This window comes from Notechis scutatus, chromosome 3 (genome assembly GCF_049901735.1).
Source record: "Notechis scutatus isolate UNSWTSFEM ecotype Mainland chromosome 3, rNotScu1.2, whole genome shotgun sequence".
Taxonomy (NCBI): domain Eukaryota; kingdom Metazoa; phylum Chordata; class Lepidosauria; order Squamata; family Elapidae; genus Notechis; species Notechis scutatus.
The window spans coordinates 22,550,977-22,568,692 of NC_142011.1; the positions used below are offsets into that span (position 1 = coordinate 22,550,977).

The 17,716-nt window shown below is 41.3% G+C and overlaps 1 protein-coding gene across 1 annotated transcript; it reads right to left on the reverse strand.

The window, feature by feature from the left end:
- Positions 1 to 2,462: 2,462 nt before the first annotated feature.
- On the reverse strand, positions 2,463 to 8,317 carry SNAI1 (snail family transcriptional repressor 1). Its single transcript, XM_026664982.2, has 3 exons — positions 7,956 to 8,317; positions 6,700 to 7,221; positions 2,463 to 4,079 (listed from the first exon to the last, which is right to left on the reverse strand). Exons 1-3 carry the CDS (start codon positions 8,032 to 8,034, stop codon positions 3,898 to 3,900), a joined length of 783 nt encoding a protein of 260 aa, XP_026520767.1. The 5' UTR covers positions 8,035 to 8,317; the 3' UTR covers positions 2,463 to 3,897.
- Between the last annotated feature and the right edge of the window lie 9,399 nt (positions 8,318 to 17,716).

Genomic DNA, 17,716 nt, shown 5'->3' on the forward strand with positions numbered 1-17,716 from the left:
ATCTCATACAGTGCTTGTCTTCTACAAAGTTTTGCTTCAGATCTTTCACAGAACAGATGAACAAGCAGTATTTATTAAAGGCAGAAGAATGAGATCAGAAAGCTAACTTAAGAGAACATTTGAGAAGGTTAATTCAAGAATTACCTTTGTTTTCTTGATCAAAAGGGCTTTTATTCTGTGGATCACAACAGAATGTGGAATTAATTACAATTAATGCTTCTGCCAGAATACCTAATCATTCTTCTGAAGAATATTTTCAATAATCAAGAAATTATTATTAAAAACTGAGTTTGAAGAAATAGAGAAATTCAAAAAACAAAAAGGAGTGAAGCAGGAATTCACACTGTTAGTGGGAAAAAGAACTGAACATAGAAATATTAATCATTTCAGAGAGGCAGAGACTGTATCATTACTTAAATGAAAGTAAATATGACTTAGAAGAGGTTGTTTTGAAAGTAAAAAGTGGAAGTGAAAATTCTGTTTTCATTTTAAATAGTTAAAAGATATCGTTGACCAATATGTTTACCGAGCTTACAGTTCACAACAAAGACATTAAGATGGTACATCATTTTGTTTCTTAGGTTCAAGAATAGATAGATGAATCACATGCTGGAAAAATAAAGAGAATTTTTAATGACAATTTTAGAAAGCATTACAAAGGTTAAAGATGCTTCTGTGACAGCAGGGATCAGAACAGTTAAGCAGAGGCATTGCATAGCTGTGAAAGACTGACATTTGGAAAATATAAAAAGAGTGACAGTTTATATTAGAATAATGGATCTGGAGGTACAGTAGTTTACTAAGAGTACTACAGTCTGAAAGAACAAACTAATTCAATTATGGACTAAATAAAAATTGATTGCCCCCATGAAGTAATGATACCGAAGCAGAAACTTAAAAACATTGATCACTTGATATGAATGAACTTTGAAAATAAACTAGAAAAATCTTGGAGCTATGGTGTTTGAGAACCATATACAGTTTATGACCTTAAAGTTGGATGAAGAATTCAAGTTGATGCTGATGCACTGATGATGTTATGTATTATTATTTTTGCTTAGTTTGCCTCCCATCTCGCTTTGAATCAACTCTGGACAGCTTGCAACATTTAAATATTACCTAGTAATGAAATGTCTGTAAGAAAACAACCAAGCTCAGAGACCACCAAGGAGGCCACAGCTCAAACTTCATTCAACAAGAGGCTAAGGTTTGATGGTGAAGACTGACCCTCTAAACTGCACGGAGGGAAAATTCTCAAAGGACTGAGCCCTCAGCTGGAGGATGTGGTGGGAGAGAGAGGTGACATGAGGCTGCAGATTGAATAAAATGGTCAATTTGGACAGGGGGTTTTAGGAGGATAAATATGGGGCTAGTTATAAAAGCTACCAAATAGCCAAGTCATCACACAGTGGTGAGATGCTATAGATGGGTAAAGGGAGATAGCCCAGGCTTGGCAGAAGCCAGCGAGGGTGCAGGAAGTTGAGGAACAGTGAAAGGAAAATGACATAATTGGGCTTGACCATTTCAGAGGAAGAGACAAGCAATTTACTATCCCACTTCTTGTCCTAATGCCTCATTCTGTGGTGCTAGATGCTGAATTGTTGGCGCCCTTAGCCTCAGATTGATCTGCTCAACAACAGCTGTCTGCTCTCCTCCATGATCTAACTGGTATATGTGAGCAGGGGAGGCCGATCTGGAATATATTATTGAGACCTGCCTGGGTATGGAAGAGATTCCTTGTCAACAATTTGTCCAACTTAAGATTTAGGCGCTGCAGTGACTCTGAGGCCAAAGAGGTGATCGGTCTTCCAGGAAACTTGAGTAGTAACCACACAACCCTGCATTTGAAGCTGGGTATTAGATCAAGCCCACAGGGGCTCTGGTGTTCTGGAAAATGTAAAATGAAAAACAAAAAAACAAGAGCATGGGACTAAAGATTCAGGGGGGGAGGTTTTTTGAAAGAAAAGTCTAAAGTGCACCCAACCACCACTCAACTTGATAAATCTTGATAGGTGAAATTACAAGTTCATACCTAACCACTTCCAAATAGGGTTGGCAAAGATTCCAGTCTGAAACCCCTAGGGGGATTTGGCTGATCAGGAAACATGGAACATAGGTCAACAGTATGCTTGGCTACAAATCTGCTTCCTATGATTTATATTACATCTTAAGTGCAATTGTATCTCACAAAATTTGAGTAATCTTTCTTAATCAAGCAGCACATTCCTTCACAGGCAATCACTGAGAAGCAGCATAGTAGTTGGGATCTGAGGCAAAAAATGAGCGGGAATTCCCAACACTGCCCCAATGGATCCACCAATACTTTGAAATAAACTTAGCAATCGAAGCATTTGATCTGTTAGTTGCAAATCACTTTGTAGAGTGTGACTCACACCTACCAATACCAACAACATGGCAAATGACTAAATGAACATACGGCCAAGAAAGTGCACAAAACCAAATTATAAATTACCCTTTTTATTGAATATCAATAAATTGTATATAATTATATATAAAAAGTATTTTTTTAATTCAGTATAAAATTGTGGCACAAAAATATATAAATACCAGTGTACCTTTGAAATGTAAACATACCCTTTTTTTCATCTTTTGTTGTTGAGGATGTGGAAACAATGTACAAAAGAAATGCATTCAGGAGGCACCTGTCAATAACCTTAAGTAGCTCTTTTGGCACACACCTGTCAATGGGGCAGCCTTCCCTGCCCAGGCGGCTATTGAATCGCCTGACAAGTGCCTGCTATTAGTCACAGTTCTTTTGAAAAAAGCAGTTGTTAAAAGAAGTCGTATTAACAGGTGCTTGAGTGCATAGCTGCTCTTGTAAATAGGAGCCTTGCTTTGAATGGCTACCCAGTGCTTTCTGCAGACATAAGTCTTTGAAGCATTACGAATTATCCCTCTGCTGACCCAGAACTAATGAAATACTGTATCCCTGCATAGCTGCACTAAGGAGGGTGCAGACGAGATATGAGGAGGAGCAACTGAGAGTTTCAGATGGTGGGGAGGCGTTAACACTTAGCTTTCTGCCCTTTGTTTAGAGGCATATCAATTCAGGGTCATGGGTTACTGTGAATCTATTATTCTAGTCATCTTTTTAAGGGTAAAAAACGAAAAACTGAACGTTCAGGCAAGGTAGGCACGAGACTCGGAATATTTTTCCCATTTGTGAATGCTATTAACTCAGATGGCTTTGAAGAAGCTGGAGAAAAATCTGAAGGGGGGGGGAGGACTCGGTGGCTGTTAGAAAGGAAAGCTGGCATGATTAGTGGCAGTAAACCTTGAGAACCAAATGGGAGGGGGGGGAGCAGAAAGAGGTAATCATTATCCCTATAATCTGCCTACAAGTTCCAGAAGGATGTATCTGATCCCAGCTGAGGAGCAGCTCAACAAAATGTTTTTAGCTACATGTCAATTTTGGGAGAACCTGTTCCCATATTGGTACCCTGCAGAACGTGGGCTCTAACATACTGAATTCATTCCCTGGCAAAAAAATAATAATCCACATTTCTAAAAATTGTGGGGACATTTATCCAACCCATGGGAGAGTACCAGGTTTTAGAAGCTCATTTTAAATTATCATCCCTTGTTAGTTTGGCAACCCAGCATATTTCTGATGAAGCAATGATTGTGCATGGCCTTGAATCAAGAAGCATTCTGCCACCTCAAGGGCCAGGGAATGGAATACAAAGGCAAATTAAGCTTGAAAAATTTTCTTGAAGACAGAGAATGAAAGAAGCATTGTGTATGATGCTTTAAGGCCTGAAGCAGCTGGAAACAACCAGGTTTCAATATAAGCTTGTTTTGTGGCAGCTCAGCAGAACTATTTTCCTAGGGACACTAGTTACAATACATGGCTTTGCACGGAGGAGTCCATGGTATTCAACGGGTTCCAATGCAGCCCGTTTCTTCGTGTTTGTGGAGCAAGGACATGCGAGAGAAAGTCCGAGAGCAAGTTTTACACTGGTACTTCTTCACATCTGAATGGGTCTGCAGATGAGCACGGAGATTGGAGCGGTCAGCAAAGGCACGGCTACAGTGTGTGCAGGAAAATGGCTTTTCCCCTAGAAAGATAAAAGGAGAAAAAGGATCATCAGATGGAATCTTGACAAAACACGTGATAGAAGTCAAAAATCAGCCCCCTGATGCTTTGTATCAGGGGTCTCCAACCTTAGCAACTTTAGGCCTGGAGGACTTCAACTCCCAGAATTCCCCAGCCAGCTGGAGAATTCTGGGAGTTGAAGTTCACCAGGCTTAAAGTTGCCAAGGTTGGAGACCCCTGCTTCATATCACATTCCCAATCTTTCACTACTAGTAAGAGACATGTTTATGGAAAACCAAGATTTAACCCAGGTTTAAGAAAATCTCTAGAACACAATTCATAGTTTGGAAATAAATTCTGCTGGAATCACCAAATATATAAATGGTTTTGTATTTGCCCAGATTTAAATCAGGCAGATGCTGGATTCCAAATTAAAGGGTTAAAAACCAAATCTCCTTAGGCTCCCTTTTTCAAAGGACAAAAAGCAAGGCCTGAATTTTGAGTCTGGATTGTGCTTGTCAAGGGCGTCCTTGAAAAACTAAGAAAAGTAGTCAGTTCTTGGGCGGGAGACCACCAAGTAATTCCTATACTAGGTTGTGAGTTAAATCTTCTTCCCTTCCCAAATTCTTGGCAAAATAATATGTCCAAGTTATTAACAAAATCCAGCTGGCATCAGGGAGATTTTATTTTATTCTAATGGAACTTGGATCAAATGAGCATGCAAGAAACTCCCAGATCTTATTTATCTGGAGAATAACATTCTTGGATAAGAGAAGTGCTTGTTTTAAGAATACATGTACTGCATTGGTCTATTTTAACAAAGAGCTCATTGCATGGTACAAAATGCCCTCTTCTGCCAATTTAGTGCAGCAAAAGCTGAAACATTAACCGTATCCCCATTCCAAAACTATATCCTTCCCAGGTTTTCCTCCTTGTCTCCTTTCTTTCCTCCCCTCCCTCCCTCCCCCCCTCTTCAAGCCTCAACCAACTAAAGTTGAATTCCTGACCAGGGAAAATTCTTCTGGAGCTCACTTAACAGGCTGCTGGATTTGGAAAGCACAATTAAGTCTTTCTGGCTTCCTTCAGGCAGTCATTTTTAGGACTTTTAAAAGGGTGTGAAATCAGCACTAAGTAACAATTAAAGGATTCTTCCCCCCCCTCCACCCACCCAACACAAAAGCTGCTTGGGGGGAAAAGCATTGTAAATGTGATACTCCTTGGATTAAACACTCAAAAAGCCGCAGCTGTGGAATCTGGTGTTCAGCCTGGGGCGTTACAGTAACAGGTGCAGGGAGGGAAAAGCAAACCCAGCTCCCTAAGAGCACCTGCCAAGGCTGCTCTCTGGCGTCCCAAGAACCCTTCCCCACCATTTCCACGGTCCCATTAGGCAAACAATGCTGGAATGAAGCATCTCCCACCACCACTTTTTGTGTGTGCTCAGAAGCCAACTTTATAACTGCTTGCACCAGGGAAGGCCTCAAGATATTTGAGGGAGCTTTCAGGGGGCTTACATATAGGAAAAATGAGGAAGTAGGCTATTCCCCCACCCACCCCTGCAAATGTATGGCCCCTGCTTAGCACCTTTTATATACTTAGATAAGAAGGTGGGGGGGAGGGAGAAAATAGGAAATACCTTGCAGAGTGTTAAAATGCAAATACAGGCAAGGAAATTAGAGAGAAGGGCTTGGGCACTGGCTGCCCTGCATTAAGACTGCAATGCTCACAAGCCCTTTCAATACAATATCACACCCCCCCTCACACACACACTTTTGTGTGTTCTTGGAATGACTCAAGGCTGATTCACATAGAGTGCCTGCTGAGCTGGCTTCAGGGCGTCTCTGTCCAAACTAAATAGGCATGATGATATGGCTGTGGAATCACTTCCCCGGAACACTCCAGAATTTATGTAAACTAACAAAACAATGCAAAAAGGATGGGAATAATAACCAGGTAGCTGCTTTAGGATGGCCGTATTTACAGGAATACCAACTGAATCAACTCAATTTTCTTAATGTTCTTACAGAACATCTAGGACCATCATCTAATCACATGGCCTGCATTCACACAACATGCTGGAATGATGGCTAATTTTTGGATCAATGTGTTGACCTCTGGTTAGAAAGATGGGATAAAAACCAAGTAATAAAGATACTGAAAAAAATGCCACCAGCTTATAAACATAAATCTAGATTTGCTTACAAAGAGATCCTAGGTTTGCAGGATCCCCTTTATCCACGGTTATGTAGACTTAAGCCACATATTAAACTCTAAATTAATTGAATTGTTATACACTGTGCTACAATAGGGTTGGCCAAGTTTGGGGTTCTCAGTGTGTTCTTGGAAACATAACCAGTCAATACAAAAAGGGAGTCCAAAATCAATTAAGTCCAGAGGTTCGGCAAGTATTAAGCTCAAACAAGGCAGATTTCAGGCAAATCTGTTTTTAAAAGGTCTTAATTAAGACAGCAATTTCAACCACCACCCCCAAACACCCTATGGAGACCCTTATCTCCTCTGATAAGCTACAGGCAAGTGTTGACGTGAATTAGGTTACAAGCAAGGTAGAGAGGACTGGGGCTAGAAAAAAGATAAGAGGAAGATAACAAGGACCAGAGACACAAACAGAAGAATTCAAGCTTTACCAGTGTGCGTTCTGATGTGGCCCTGCAGGAGCCATGGCCTTGAGAATGCTTTGCCGCAGATCTTGCACACACAGGGCAAGGTATGGCTTCGGATGTGCATCTTGAGAGCCCCCAAGCTCACATATTCCTTTTCGCAATATTTACAGCTGAAAGATTTCCTGGTCTGGGAATCGCAGTGCAACTGTCTGTGTTTGGAAAGGCCAGCAAAAGTTGAGTAGGACTTGCTGCATTGGCTGCAGTGGAACTTCTCGGCTTCCGTGGCAGAGGAGGCTGGGCTGGGCGGGTCAGAGCTGGTCTTGCCATCCTCCTCTTCGCTGGACAAGGAGGTCAGGTCCAGGGGTTTGGAATCGGGGCTGGGTGGAGAATCTGGGCTTTTCTTGTACTCCGGTTCCGGGTTGAAGAAGTTAGAGAACAGCCCAGTCTCCCAGACTAAAGGAGGATAGTAAGAGCCAGTGCTCAAGAGGTCTGGTTGAGGGATGACAGACAAGGGACGCTTGTCGTACAAAAACGGAGAGACGATCACTGTAAAAAAAAAAAAAAGGAGACCAAAAGCAATGTTAGAAAAAAAAATCCTGCAGAACTGAACACAACCCTACCTTCTTATTGAGATCTGTCGGTTTTGGCATGCTCAGGTTTTCTGGGCATATGCAAAGGGCCCGAAATCTGATGGAACAAAATCTTAAGCATCCTTTGGGTTGGAATTAGCCACAGAGGGAGGTCAAAATAGCAAAACCCTATACTTCTTGGAAGGACAGAGAGCTTCCCCGGCTTCTTCAAGGCCAGGTTTTTAAAGGAGTCCGTGGCAAAGGCTGATGGGACTTGGGAGTTCTGCATTTCCAAGCAGCTGGCTTAGAAAGCATTCCGTTGCAGAGCTCTTCGGAAGGAAGGGCCGCCGAGTTCAAAGGGATTTAGTCCCAATTTACTACTTGTGCGAGCTTGCTCCGCGGTCTCCGGGCGAGCCCGACTGGATGGCACCTAACTCACCTAAAACCAGGATTTACTTCTTCCCTAATTGCTAGTTTACTATCCGCCGCTCCGCGTCTTCCGCAAGGCGACGATCCACATGTTCCTCCTGCCAAGTTATTAGCGGGAAACTTTCAGCCCGAGGCGCTGCGTTGAATCCGGCACCCACCCACGACAGTCCCTGTGACGGGCCGTTTTGAGTCGGCCAGAGTCCTCTCCCCCCTCCGCCGCCCCCCAAGCACCGCCAGAGCCCCCGCCACCCTCCCTCTCTCTTCCCAAGCGGCAGCGCCTACCCGTTTGGCTTTCCAATTCGCTGTAATTGGGCTTCTTGCTGGCCGAAAAGTGTTTCTTGACGAGGAAGGAGCGAGGCATCTTTCCGGGCGGCGCGGCTCCGATGCAAAGGCTACTGCGGAAAAGACCCCACTGCAGTCGCGCCGCTCGCCGCCGCCGCCGCTGCTGCTTCTCCTTTCCCAAATAAACCCGGATCCTCCCTGCGCCGCTCTCCAGGCCGCCGCGATGCAAGCAATTGGAGCGGCTCAGCCACGAGCTTAATAGGGGCCGGACGGCAGGTGGGCGAGGCCGATCCGCCTCCCCTCCCCCCCGTGTCACTTGGCAGCCAATCGACAAAGGCGGGGAGGGGTCCAGCTGCGAGCCTCTTCCAGCAGGTGCTCCGCAAACAAAACCTATCGGCGAGGCTGAGGGCTCGTCTGAGGGGCCAGACCTCTCCACAAAAGCTTGCCGGGGCCCGGGGGAGGGGGGAGCCACGCCTGAAGGCCTGGCCACGTATAACCTTCCTTCGGAGCGGGGATAAGAAGACCCCCGTCTGTGGGTCGGGTTGCCTCACGAAAGTGAGGGCACTTTCCTGGCTTTGAAAGGCAGCTCTCTCCTCAGCGGGACGGAAACTCGTCCACGCCACCCCAAAGAGGTTGGGGTTGTGTGTGTGTGTTAGAATCAGTGTTAAGTGTTGCATCCTCCCAACCCCTCCGCGAGGTCTACCACTACGTGTCTTAAAAACCATCCCTGTTTGAGCGACTTGAGTTCACGTGTGTCAATTCCGCGGTTCGCGCTTTCTTTTGGAACGCAGCCCGCTCGGTTCAAGGAGGTTCCCTGATCTAAACACGTGGAGCGCTCGTAACTTTACTCAACCCGGCGCTTTCCGACTGCGTTGGACTACTAACTCCCCTTATCCCCGCCCTGCCTTGGGCTGCACTGCCTTTCCCGCCCCGACACCCAAACGCTTGCAAGTGTTATGAAAACTAAAAGTACAAGGAATCGACCCCCTTCCCACCCACACAAACCCAAGCCTTCATCCGCTCAAGTCTCCTGGGAGGCACCGTCCCGCGATCGCCACCCTTATTTCGGGAGCCTCCGGAGGGAGCGGGGTGTGTGTGTGCGTGCGTGCCGAAATATGCGTGGCAATCATGGGACCGAAATTGCTACCTTTCCCGACGCGTTTTCGGGGGGAATGGAAGGAGTGGGTCCTGCTCTCCTCCAAGTTAAGAAGAGAGGTGTTTGAAATGCTGGGTCAGCATTTACTTCCAGAGGAGGAGCACCGCGGAGCGAAATCGCCGCCTCGATTCCCTAGAGAGGAGAAGTGACGGCGCGCCACCCGCGATCTCTTTCGAAAGGCGATCCCGCAAGCATGTGCCGCGGTTGCCCGAAGCGGGAACCGCCCGCCGAGCGTCTGTCTTCCTGCAGGGAAATCCGCAAACCGTTTATTCTCTCCATGCCTTCCTTCTACACACACACACACACACACACATCCCGGGGCCACAACGGTCTTCCGTGCCATCCCTTGGGAATTGCGGACACGCGGGGTGGGCTTCCATTTCCTGGGCGGCCGGACGAGCGAATCTCGGCGAGATTGTTCTCCTCAATCCCGCAGATGCTTTGGGTCGATTCTTGCTTTAAGTACAGTAAGGAATCTCAAGGCTGATTATTCAACAGGTGTTGCAGACGCTTGTAAGTTAAGTTAGGGTCTAAATCCAGCCGCAGTAACTAACCCGGCTCCCTTTCTCCAGCTAGGTTCTGGCTTGATGTATATTGGGAAGTCTGACACATGATTCCTCATCAGTGAGGCACAAAATATTGGAAAGTCTGACACATCTGTGGGAAAAACCCCTGAACAAAATGCTTGCCTTTCTCTAGAAAAAGGGTATATATATAATGATTGGTGATTTTGGGGGGCTTTATTAGTGTCTGCTGTTGGTATACAGAAATTAAAGTACACATATAGAAACGATTTAATGGCTTAATTTAATGGATTTAATAGGCACCCAGGAGCACTGAGTAAACGAAGCCTTGTTAGAATGTCTTCATTTGGCTCTCCACAAGGCCTTGAGCGCCCTCTGGGATCCCTTCAGCAAAACTCCCAAATCACTGTCAGAAGTGAAACATTCAGCAGAATTAAAACACTTATATTAAGCCCACCAGGTACCAGAACCTAAGGCAGGATCACAGTCTCAACCAGTTTGCTTTGGACTTCTAGTGACATCAACTGTAATATTCTTCATGTTGGCTAATTTTGCCCTGCCACCATTCCTTCCCTAAATGCAGTATGCAGAAGATTTCAGGATTAAAACTCTGCTAATGGTGTATTTCCTGTTCAGAGTGTTCAAGCTGATACACTGATTTGGATTCTTGATGACCAAATGGTCTTTTCCACCTTTAACATGCCATGATCATCCAGGTACTAAAATTGTTTCCCCATCTCCTTTTGTCCCCTGGTATCAGTGAAGATAGTTATTAAAATGACAATGGGGGGTGGAAACTGGAGGTCAGTTTAACAGGTGGCACTAAGGTTATATTAAATAGCCCAAGTTGCAAACCAAATTCAGTTTGTAAACTGAGATTTCAAACAAGCCAAGATATGCAATGAAATGCAAAGATCTCAAATTATGCTATTGATAAGCACATGAGATAACCTGCTGAGACAAGTGAAATACAGTTTTAGTAGTTGCAGCTTCCCTCTTCTGAGATCTTATCCTATAAAACCTCAGAAGGGGAAAAAAGGATTAGACAAATTATTTGAGATTAAGATCACCTAGAAAGGTGTAAATGGCTTGTGCAAATTAAGGGACTGCTATTGTTAACAGAACATAGGTTAATTAGATTATTTTAAATGTAATCAAGTAACAAACTTGTAAATGGATGATGTCCACCTGAGAAGTTGCAATAGCATTACTTACCTTAGAAGAGGAAATGTAGATAAAATTATATCTGAACAAAGGAAAATGAATCTTTCAAGACATTCACAATTAGTTCCTCTAAGGTATAGTTATACACTATATAGTTCATAATTCTTTGGAAGAAATGTTTTGGACTTAGTCCTATACATGTTTATAAGATAATAAATCCTATTGAATAGACATGGATAAAATTGCATAAAAACACCTATCACAGTCTTTGGTTTAATAACCTCTAAGCATATTTGGATATATCATACTTTCAATATGGGTGATGCATGTTGAGACATTAAAATGATTAAAGTGAGAAGCAGTTTAGTTTAATGAACCTATCTTCCAGCATCATTCATTAAAGCAAAAAAGGAAACAGTAATAATGATACAAGACCTTTATTAAACTATTCTACATGGAACTAGAAAGGGTTTTGATTTCATCAAAAATATTAATCAGAATCAGTACAAAGCAAAAGAGACTAAAATGAGGTATTGCATCCAAAACTGAAAAATATAAACCTGCATCTTATTTATTTATTTTATTTATTTATTTATTTGATTTGCCAATTGTTTACAAGATAAGTATAAGTGTATACATAGTTGTGAATACATGAAATGGGTACATATAAGAAAAATAAAAGAAGAATAAGAGAAACAATAGGACAGGGACGGTAGGCACGTTGGTGCGCTTATGCACGCCCCCTACAGACCTCTTAGGAAAGGGGTGAGGTCAATAGTAGACAGTCTAAGGTTAAAGTTTTTGGGGTTTGGGGAAGAAACTACAGAGTCGGGTAGAGTATTCCAGACATTGACCACTCTATTGCTGAAGTCATATTTCCTGCAATCAAGTTTGGTGCGGTTAACATTGAGTTTGTATCTATTGTGTGCTCTTGTGTTGTTATGGTTGAAGCTGAAGTATTCATTGACAGGTAGGACATTGCAATGTATGATTTTATATACCATGCTTAAATTAGACCGAAGACGGCGTAGTTCAAGGTTTTCTAGTTCTAGAATTTCAAGTCTGGTGGCATAAGGTATTCTACAATGAGTAGAGGAGTGGAGAACTCTTCTTGTGAAATATTTCTGGACTTTCTCAATTGTGCTAATATCAGATACGTAATGTGGGTTCCAGACTGATGAACTGTATTTGAGTATTGGTCTAGCAAATGTTTTGTATGCTCTGGTTAGTAGTGTGATATTACCAGAGAAAAAGCTACGTAGAATTAGGTTAACAACTCTTAATGCCTTTTTGGCTATGTAGTTGCAGTGGGCTCTAGCACTTAGATCATTAGAGGTGAGTATTCCAAGGTCCTTTACAGAGCTTGGGTCATCAACAAGATCTTGACTATTCAGCTTGTATTTTATTTTCTGATTTTTTTTGCCAATATGTAAGACAGAGCATTTATTTGTTGAGATTTGAAGTTGCCATTTGTTTGACCATTCTGATACATTCTGATAGTTATTGTTATCTTACAATAACTTGGTTCACATGTCACACACTAAGCCATAATGTGACTTACTTAACCTGCTGCATGCAGTACCTGGTTGTGACTTATTAAGTCATGGTTAAGCAAAAGTTTGTCAGCAGGGTTTACTCTCGGGCAAGAAAGAAAAAAATGCTTCCTAAACAAAATGTCTACCCTAGAAAAAAAGTATGTTTTTTTCCCAATGGTACGTGCACAGAATTAATGTTACTAAAGTTACTAAAATAACTTTGGGGTTTTCACATTAATCAAAGAAATACTAGGGATGATTCAAATGTCAATTAAACCTTATTATTGACACCATCCTGCTCAAAAAGAAAAAGCAAGGAACAATAAAATGAAAGCAAAGCATCTTTAGACCAGTGGCCAAATGGTAGGACTGACCTCACATTTAGGGTTATGAAAGAATGTGGACAAAACTGCTCCTTGATAAATTCTATAGTCCCAAGGCTATGTTTGCAACAATGTGCTAAGTTAACTCCCACCAAAGTAAACACCCATTCAACCTTTCAAAGGCAAAACCTCTGTCCCTTGTGTCCATTGACAGAAGCAAGGGACTCTTTTCAAACAAGAGAGGGCAAGGCAATGTCACCATAGTGGTAACTCCCTATTGTGCTGAAGTGTTCCAAAAATGAATACAATTAGGTGTAGTTAAAGGTGGGTTTACATTAGTCAGACAATGGTTGCTGGTCATAAAGTGAGATAGCTATTGACTGAAAGACTTAGGCTGTGTTGATTCACTTAGACTGATTAAACTCAAGTACAAGGGAATTTATGGGGGAGGGGGAGGATTTGGAGAAGGAGTTCTAATTTAACTTGTCAAGGAAGAAAAGTTGTCCAAGCTTCCACTTTCCACATGGTGTTAATGCCCGTTGAATAAGTTCTCCATACAAGACTAATTTGGGGGAGAAGTGAAAAAGGAGCACCCTTGGTTTCATTAAAGGCAATTGCGTAACTTCAGAGTGTGTGTGTGAAAGAGAGACGTAGTCATGAGCAAATAAGCAACTCAGGTGATCTGCTCACCTTGGTCTGGTGATTCAGGAAAATTCTGATCGGGTAGTGATAACTTCATTGTAAAGGGACCTGCTGGAAGATAGGCTGCAGCCACAACCTGATCATATGCCCTGAATTGCATTATCCACCTGTAATCCAATCAAAGTTATCAAGAAAGAAAAAATAGAATTTTATCACAATGGTGTTAAACTTGCAAAACTATATTTTTCCATTTTGTTTTAGTGGCTTAGATTGGATGCATATTTTGAAAGAGTATTCTCAACACTATAATAAAAATCTGAATGAAAGTGACCCGGGGGAAAAATGACTTCAGAAAGTTTGGCATCAGATTCCCTGCAACTGATTCCCATTATTTCAAACCAGGGGTTTAATTTATGGATCATGGTTAAATGTCTTAGAAGACCCCATTTGTACTCATGACTTGTACGTTAGGTTATTTATTAAATTTATATGCTCCCCATCTTGAAGGTAGAGATGAGACCTTACCTATGGCTTCCATGTGTCCTCTGAATAAGAAGGGGGTTTAACTATGATTAGAGAATGTTTTGGGTGATGAAAAGGTAGGAGAAAAATAAAATCAAAGTTAATTTTCCTTTGAAGGTAAAAATGGCTAGCAGGAAAAGCTACAAAATGGGGCTGTTCCACTATTCTCATCATTTTTTCATCCTCTTTCTTAGAGGTGGTCAGAGGGGATAAAACAAGCATTGCAGTCAGAAGAGTCTCAACCTTCTCCCTCCATGTGCATGCCTTCAAACTTCAGTTGGTCTAATAGTTTTGTCTCTTCAGATTTTACGTCCTCAAAAGCAATTCATTTCATTGATTAGCAAAGATGGTTGGGATACTGCCCAACTATATCGGTCATTTGCAAACACTTTCTGGACATTTTTCCATGGGGAACATTCAGGAATAAGAGTCTTATAATTCCCAGATGAGTGTGGATCAGCATAACATGCCAGTGCATCAGTGTTTCTTTACAGAGTTGGGGATTTGTACATTCAATGTTTGAACTTGAGAGATGCAGGTTCAAATCCTACTTCAGCTGGGAAGCTATGTAAATTACAGTGAAACTCACTGGGATGTAGTAGCTAGGAGGCAGGGCCGAGACGTGAAACACTCAAGGGTAGACTACATTTCCATTGCAAATTCACAAGGTAACTTTGGGTCAATCAAATGTTCCTCTGTGGTTTTGTAAAACCTTATCTCTTTTAATGAAACCTTAGAAAGGTTACTGAATTGGAATCAATCATTGCCTCTTAGCTGACTTCCTCACAAGGTTCTTAGGGAGAAAAGCTGGAGAAGTGAATATTATGCACTGCCATTTTGAGCTTTTGTGGGAAAGATGAGATATAAATGAAGCAAACAAATAAATAACCTTGTACTTTCCCAGACTAAGTTGTCTCAAAGGAAGTTGTGATGAAAACCTTGCCTCTTGTTTCAAAGAAAATAAACCTATGGAACTAATACTACCCTTGGTATTACTTTTAGTCACTGGGAAGAAGGCTTATAATGAATTTGCAATATTTATCTTATTTTATGCAAGGAATGATTTATAGCAAGGAATGATTTATATCATGAAACACTATCTGAGCCATTTTAAGAGGTGCTTAATTTACTGATGCAGCTTGTTGGGGGGGAATTCTGGGAGTTGAAGTCCACACATCTTAAAGTAGTTGAGGTTGAAAAATGTTGGTTTATATTGTTTTGATTTAATGAAATGAAAAAAAAATCTTATATAGATCTTCACAGAAAATAAAATCAACTTGCAGCCCAATTAAGAATAGAAATTTTCATTTTCATTGGTCATGAAAAATATACAGATGGGGTAGAGTTGAGCCAATTTTACCAACAGTTTTTTCCCTCAACATTGCAAGTCAAAATGTCTCACTCTAGGTTGCTTTGTGAAGACTTCTAGAAACTCATCCTTATATGAAATGTATGTTGAAACTGCTGCAAGACAAAGAGGAAACGCAGAAAGGGCACATTTTAATCATAAAGGAAATCAGGCAGCATAATTGCCCACTGCTGTTACTGTACTAAATGTTTCCAAAACACTTTCAAAACACAACAATTGAAAAAAAACAAAAACTAAGTGCTAGCATGCTACCAAAACTCACAATCATATACTATCCATGGCTTGGCTGACCAGATCCATGAGTGTCACTGAATGCATACATAAAGCATGATTTTTACATTTACAAATATACTAGCCAAAAAGACTTACTCATGAGGAATATGCCTACCTACGTGCATGCAGTGGCGGCTGAAGGAGGTTTTTGTTGGCAGGGTGTCACAATGGCTTTTAATCATGGCCTGTAGGATTATTTGGGCTCAGCTGTGACACTTTGATTATGGGAATGTTAAAGGAATGTTTGAGAGAATCCTCCCTCTCAGGCAAACTTTGTGGAAATGTTTACTCAAAAGTAATTCTACTGAAGCCAGATTTCACATAGCTAGCTAATTTAGCTAATTTATGTAGATTTCAGGCCTAAAACAGGCTTTGAGAACTTGTGGATTTCAATTCTCAGAATTCCACAGCATGGCTGAAAGCAACAAATTTTAAAGTTGCCAGAGTTGCACATCCCTATTCTAAAGTAATCTTCAGCTTGGCACACATTTTAGTATTACTACTTCAGAATTCCTACATAGCCATTCCAGTTAAAAACATTCACTATAATAATTTCCACTGTTGAATAGCTCTTAAAATCAGATTGATTGTTTTAAAAAAAATCTCACTTATATCTATGGTCCCATATCCTGCATTTTGACTGAAATCAGTTCAGGTCTAGAAAGAGTGATATCATACCCACCTTCCGCTTCTCAAACTTTTAAAATCTCTCTTTAGAGGGATTGGATTTAGTCCCCTAATCAGTATTGCTCTGAACCCCTTCCAGTATGTCTCTGAATACATCTGCGGTGGAATTCATGGGTCTCCTAGTCGCCTCCCAGAATTAAACAGTAGCATAATTCATTTTAAAACAATTAGTGATGTTTTAGAAATAAGATAAATCTACAGATTAAAGATCTTCAAAAGGTCAATGGGTAAGTAACATCAAAGTCAAATGAGATAGAAGACTCAGCAGACTCCTATCTCATTTGACTTTGCTCACTGATAATTGCCGTAAGATGCCTTGTCAAATTCCTAATGCATTTTCCGTAAATTCATTTGGAAGGGAAGGGAGGAAGCAACAGAATCAGAGGAGCTACCGTGTTTCTCATATAATAAGGCCGGGTCTTATTTTTTTTTGAGCCCTGAAAAAATGGCTAGGCCATCTTTTCGGGGGTGACTTAATTCCCCCCCCTTGCATCTTCGGGCGGGCGGGCAGCAACGGCTTGGATGTTGACCTCGGTGTTGGTGGGGCACTTCGTATCGGGGTCGACGCAGGCAGCACCATATCCGGGTGTGCAACAAAAGTACTTCCTAACGGCAAGCCCCCCACCATTCCCCCATTTCGCATGTTTTAATATAGGCCTTAATTTGAGGGGAGGGGCTTAATTTCATTTCATGCCTATAAAACATGCTGGGACTTCCTATTGAGGGAGGCCGTATTGTTGGAGAAACAGGGTAGAAAACAACTTCCTCACCCAAGCCCTTTGCCCAGAACCTCCAGACCTCATTGGCATGTTTCCTGAACTAATCAGCAGTCAACTATATTATTTAACTTTTTACCTGTAGGTACTGTTAACTTTGTAAAGATACCTTATATTTCAACAGAGCTAATTTAAAGACCTGTTGATATCTAGCCTAACGCAGTAGTTATTAAGGCATAGGTTCAAATTACTGGAAAGGATTTCGTGTTTTTTTTTAAACAAATTTTATTCAGTTTTTCACATTAAAAACAAAAATCTCTTTTTAGTGGACAACATATTTCTGGGTCATCACCTTTACATACAAATATGACAGCAATTATACATTCATATATGCATACTTAATTCTATTATTACCTTTTCCATTCCAAATTTTCAGTAAGGAGAGAAACAAACACATTAATTCTAGCCTCTTTCATTAATCTCAGTCAAAACATCTTTTTGTTTCATTTCAATTATTTCAAATATAATCCTTTAATATTTATTTTAAAAATAAAGATAAACAATATGTGTTTGCCCAATAATAATAATAATAATAATAATAATAATAATGATGATGATGTTACCAATGTCTCTCCTTGCTTTTAATAGTCTATATTAACTTATTAATTTAGTTGGTTCTTTAGTCTGTCATATTCCCTTTCCATTACACATTCTTTTTATAAATTCTAGATTAATACAAATTTTAACACTAAAGAAAAAAACAAAACAAGTATAGGTTTCCCCCCTTTTACTGCTTTGAGTGTGACACCTCAATGATTAAAATATACCTTTATTCCCTCATCTTGATTCC

What these genes read in the sequence shown, in the direction of transcription:
- SNAI1 (XM_026664982.2), bottom strand. Translation starts at nt 8,034, where the DNA reads ATGCCTCGCTCCTTCCTCGTCAAGAAACACTTTTCGGCCAGCAAGAAG. An exon ending in CGAATTGGAAAGCCAAACGG is followed by an intron (nt 7,222 to 7,955) that starts GTAGGCGCTGCC and finishes TTTTTTTTACAG; the next exon opens with TGATCGTCTCTCCGTTTTTG. An exon ending in CCACATCAGAACGCACACTG is followed by an intron (nt 4,080 to 6,699) that starts GTAAAGCTTGAA and finishes TTATCTTTCTAG; the next exon opens with GGGAAAAGCCATTTTCCTGC.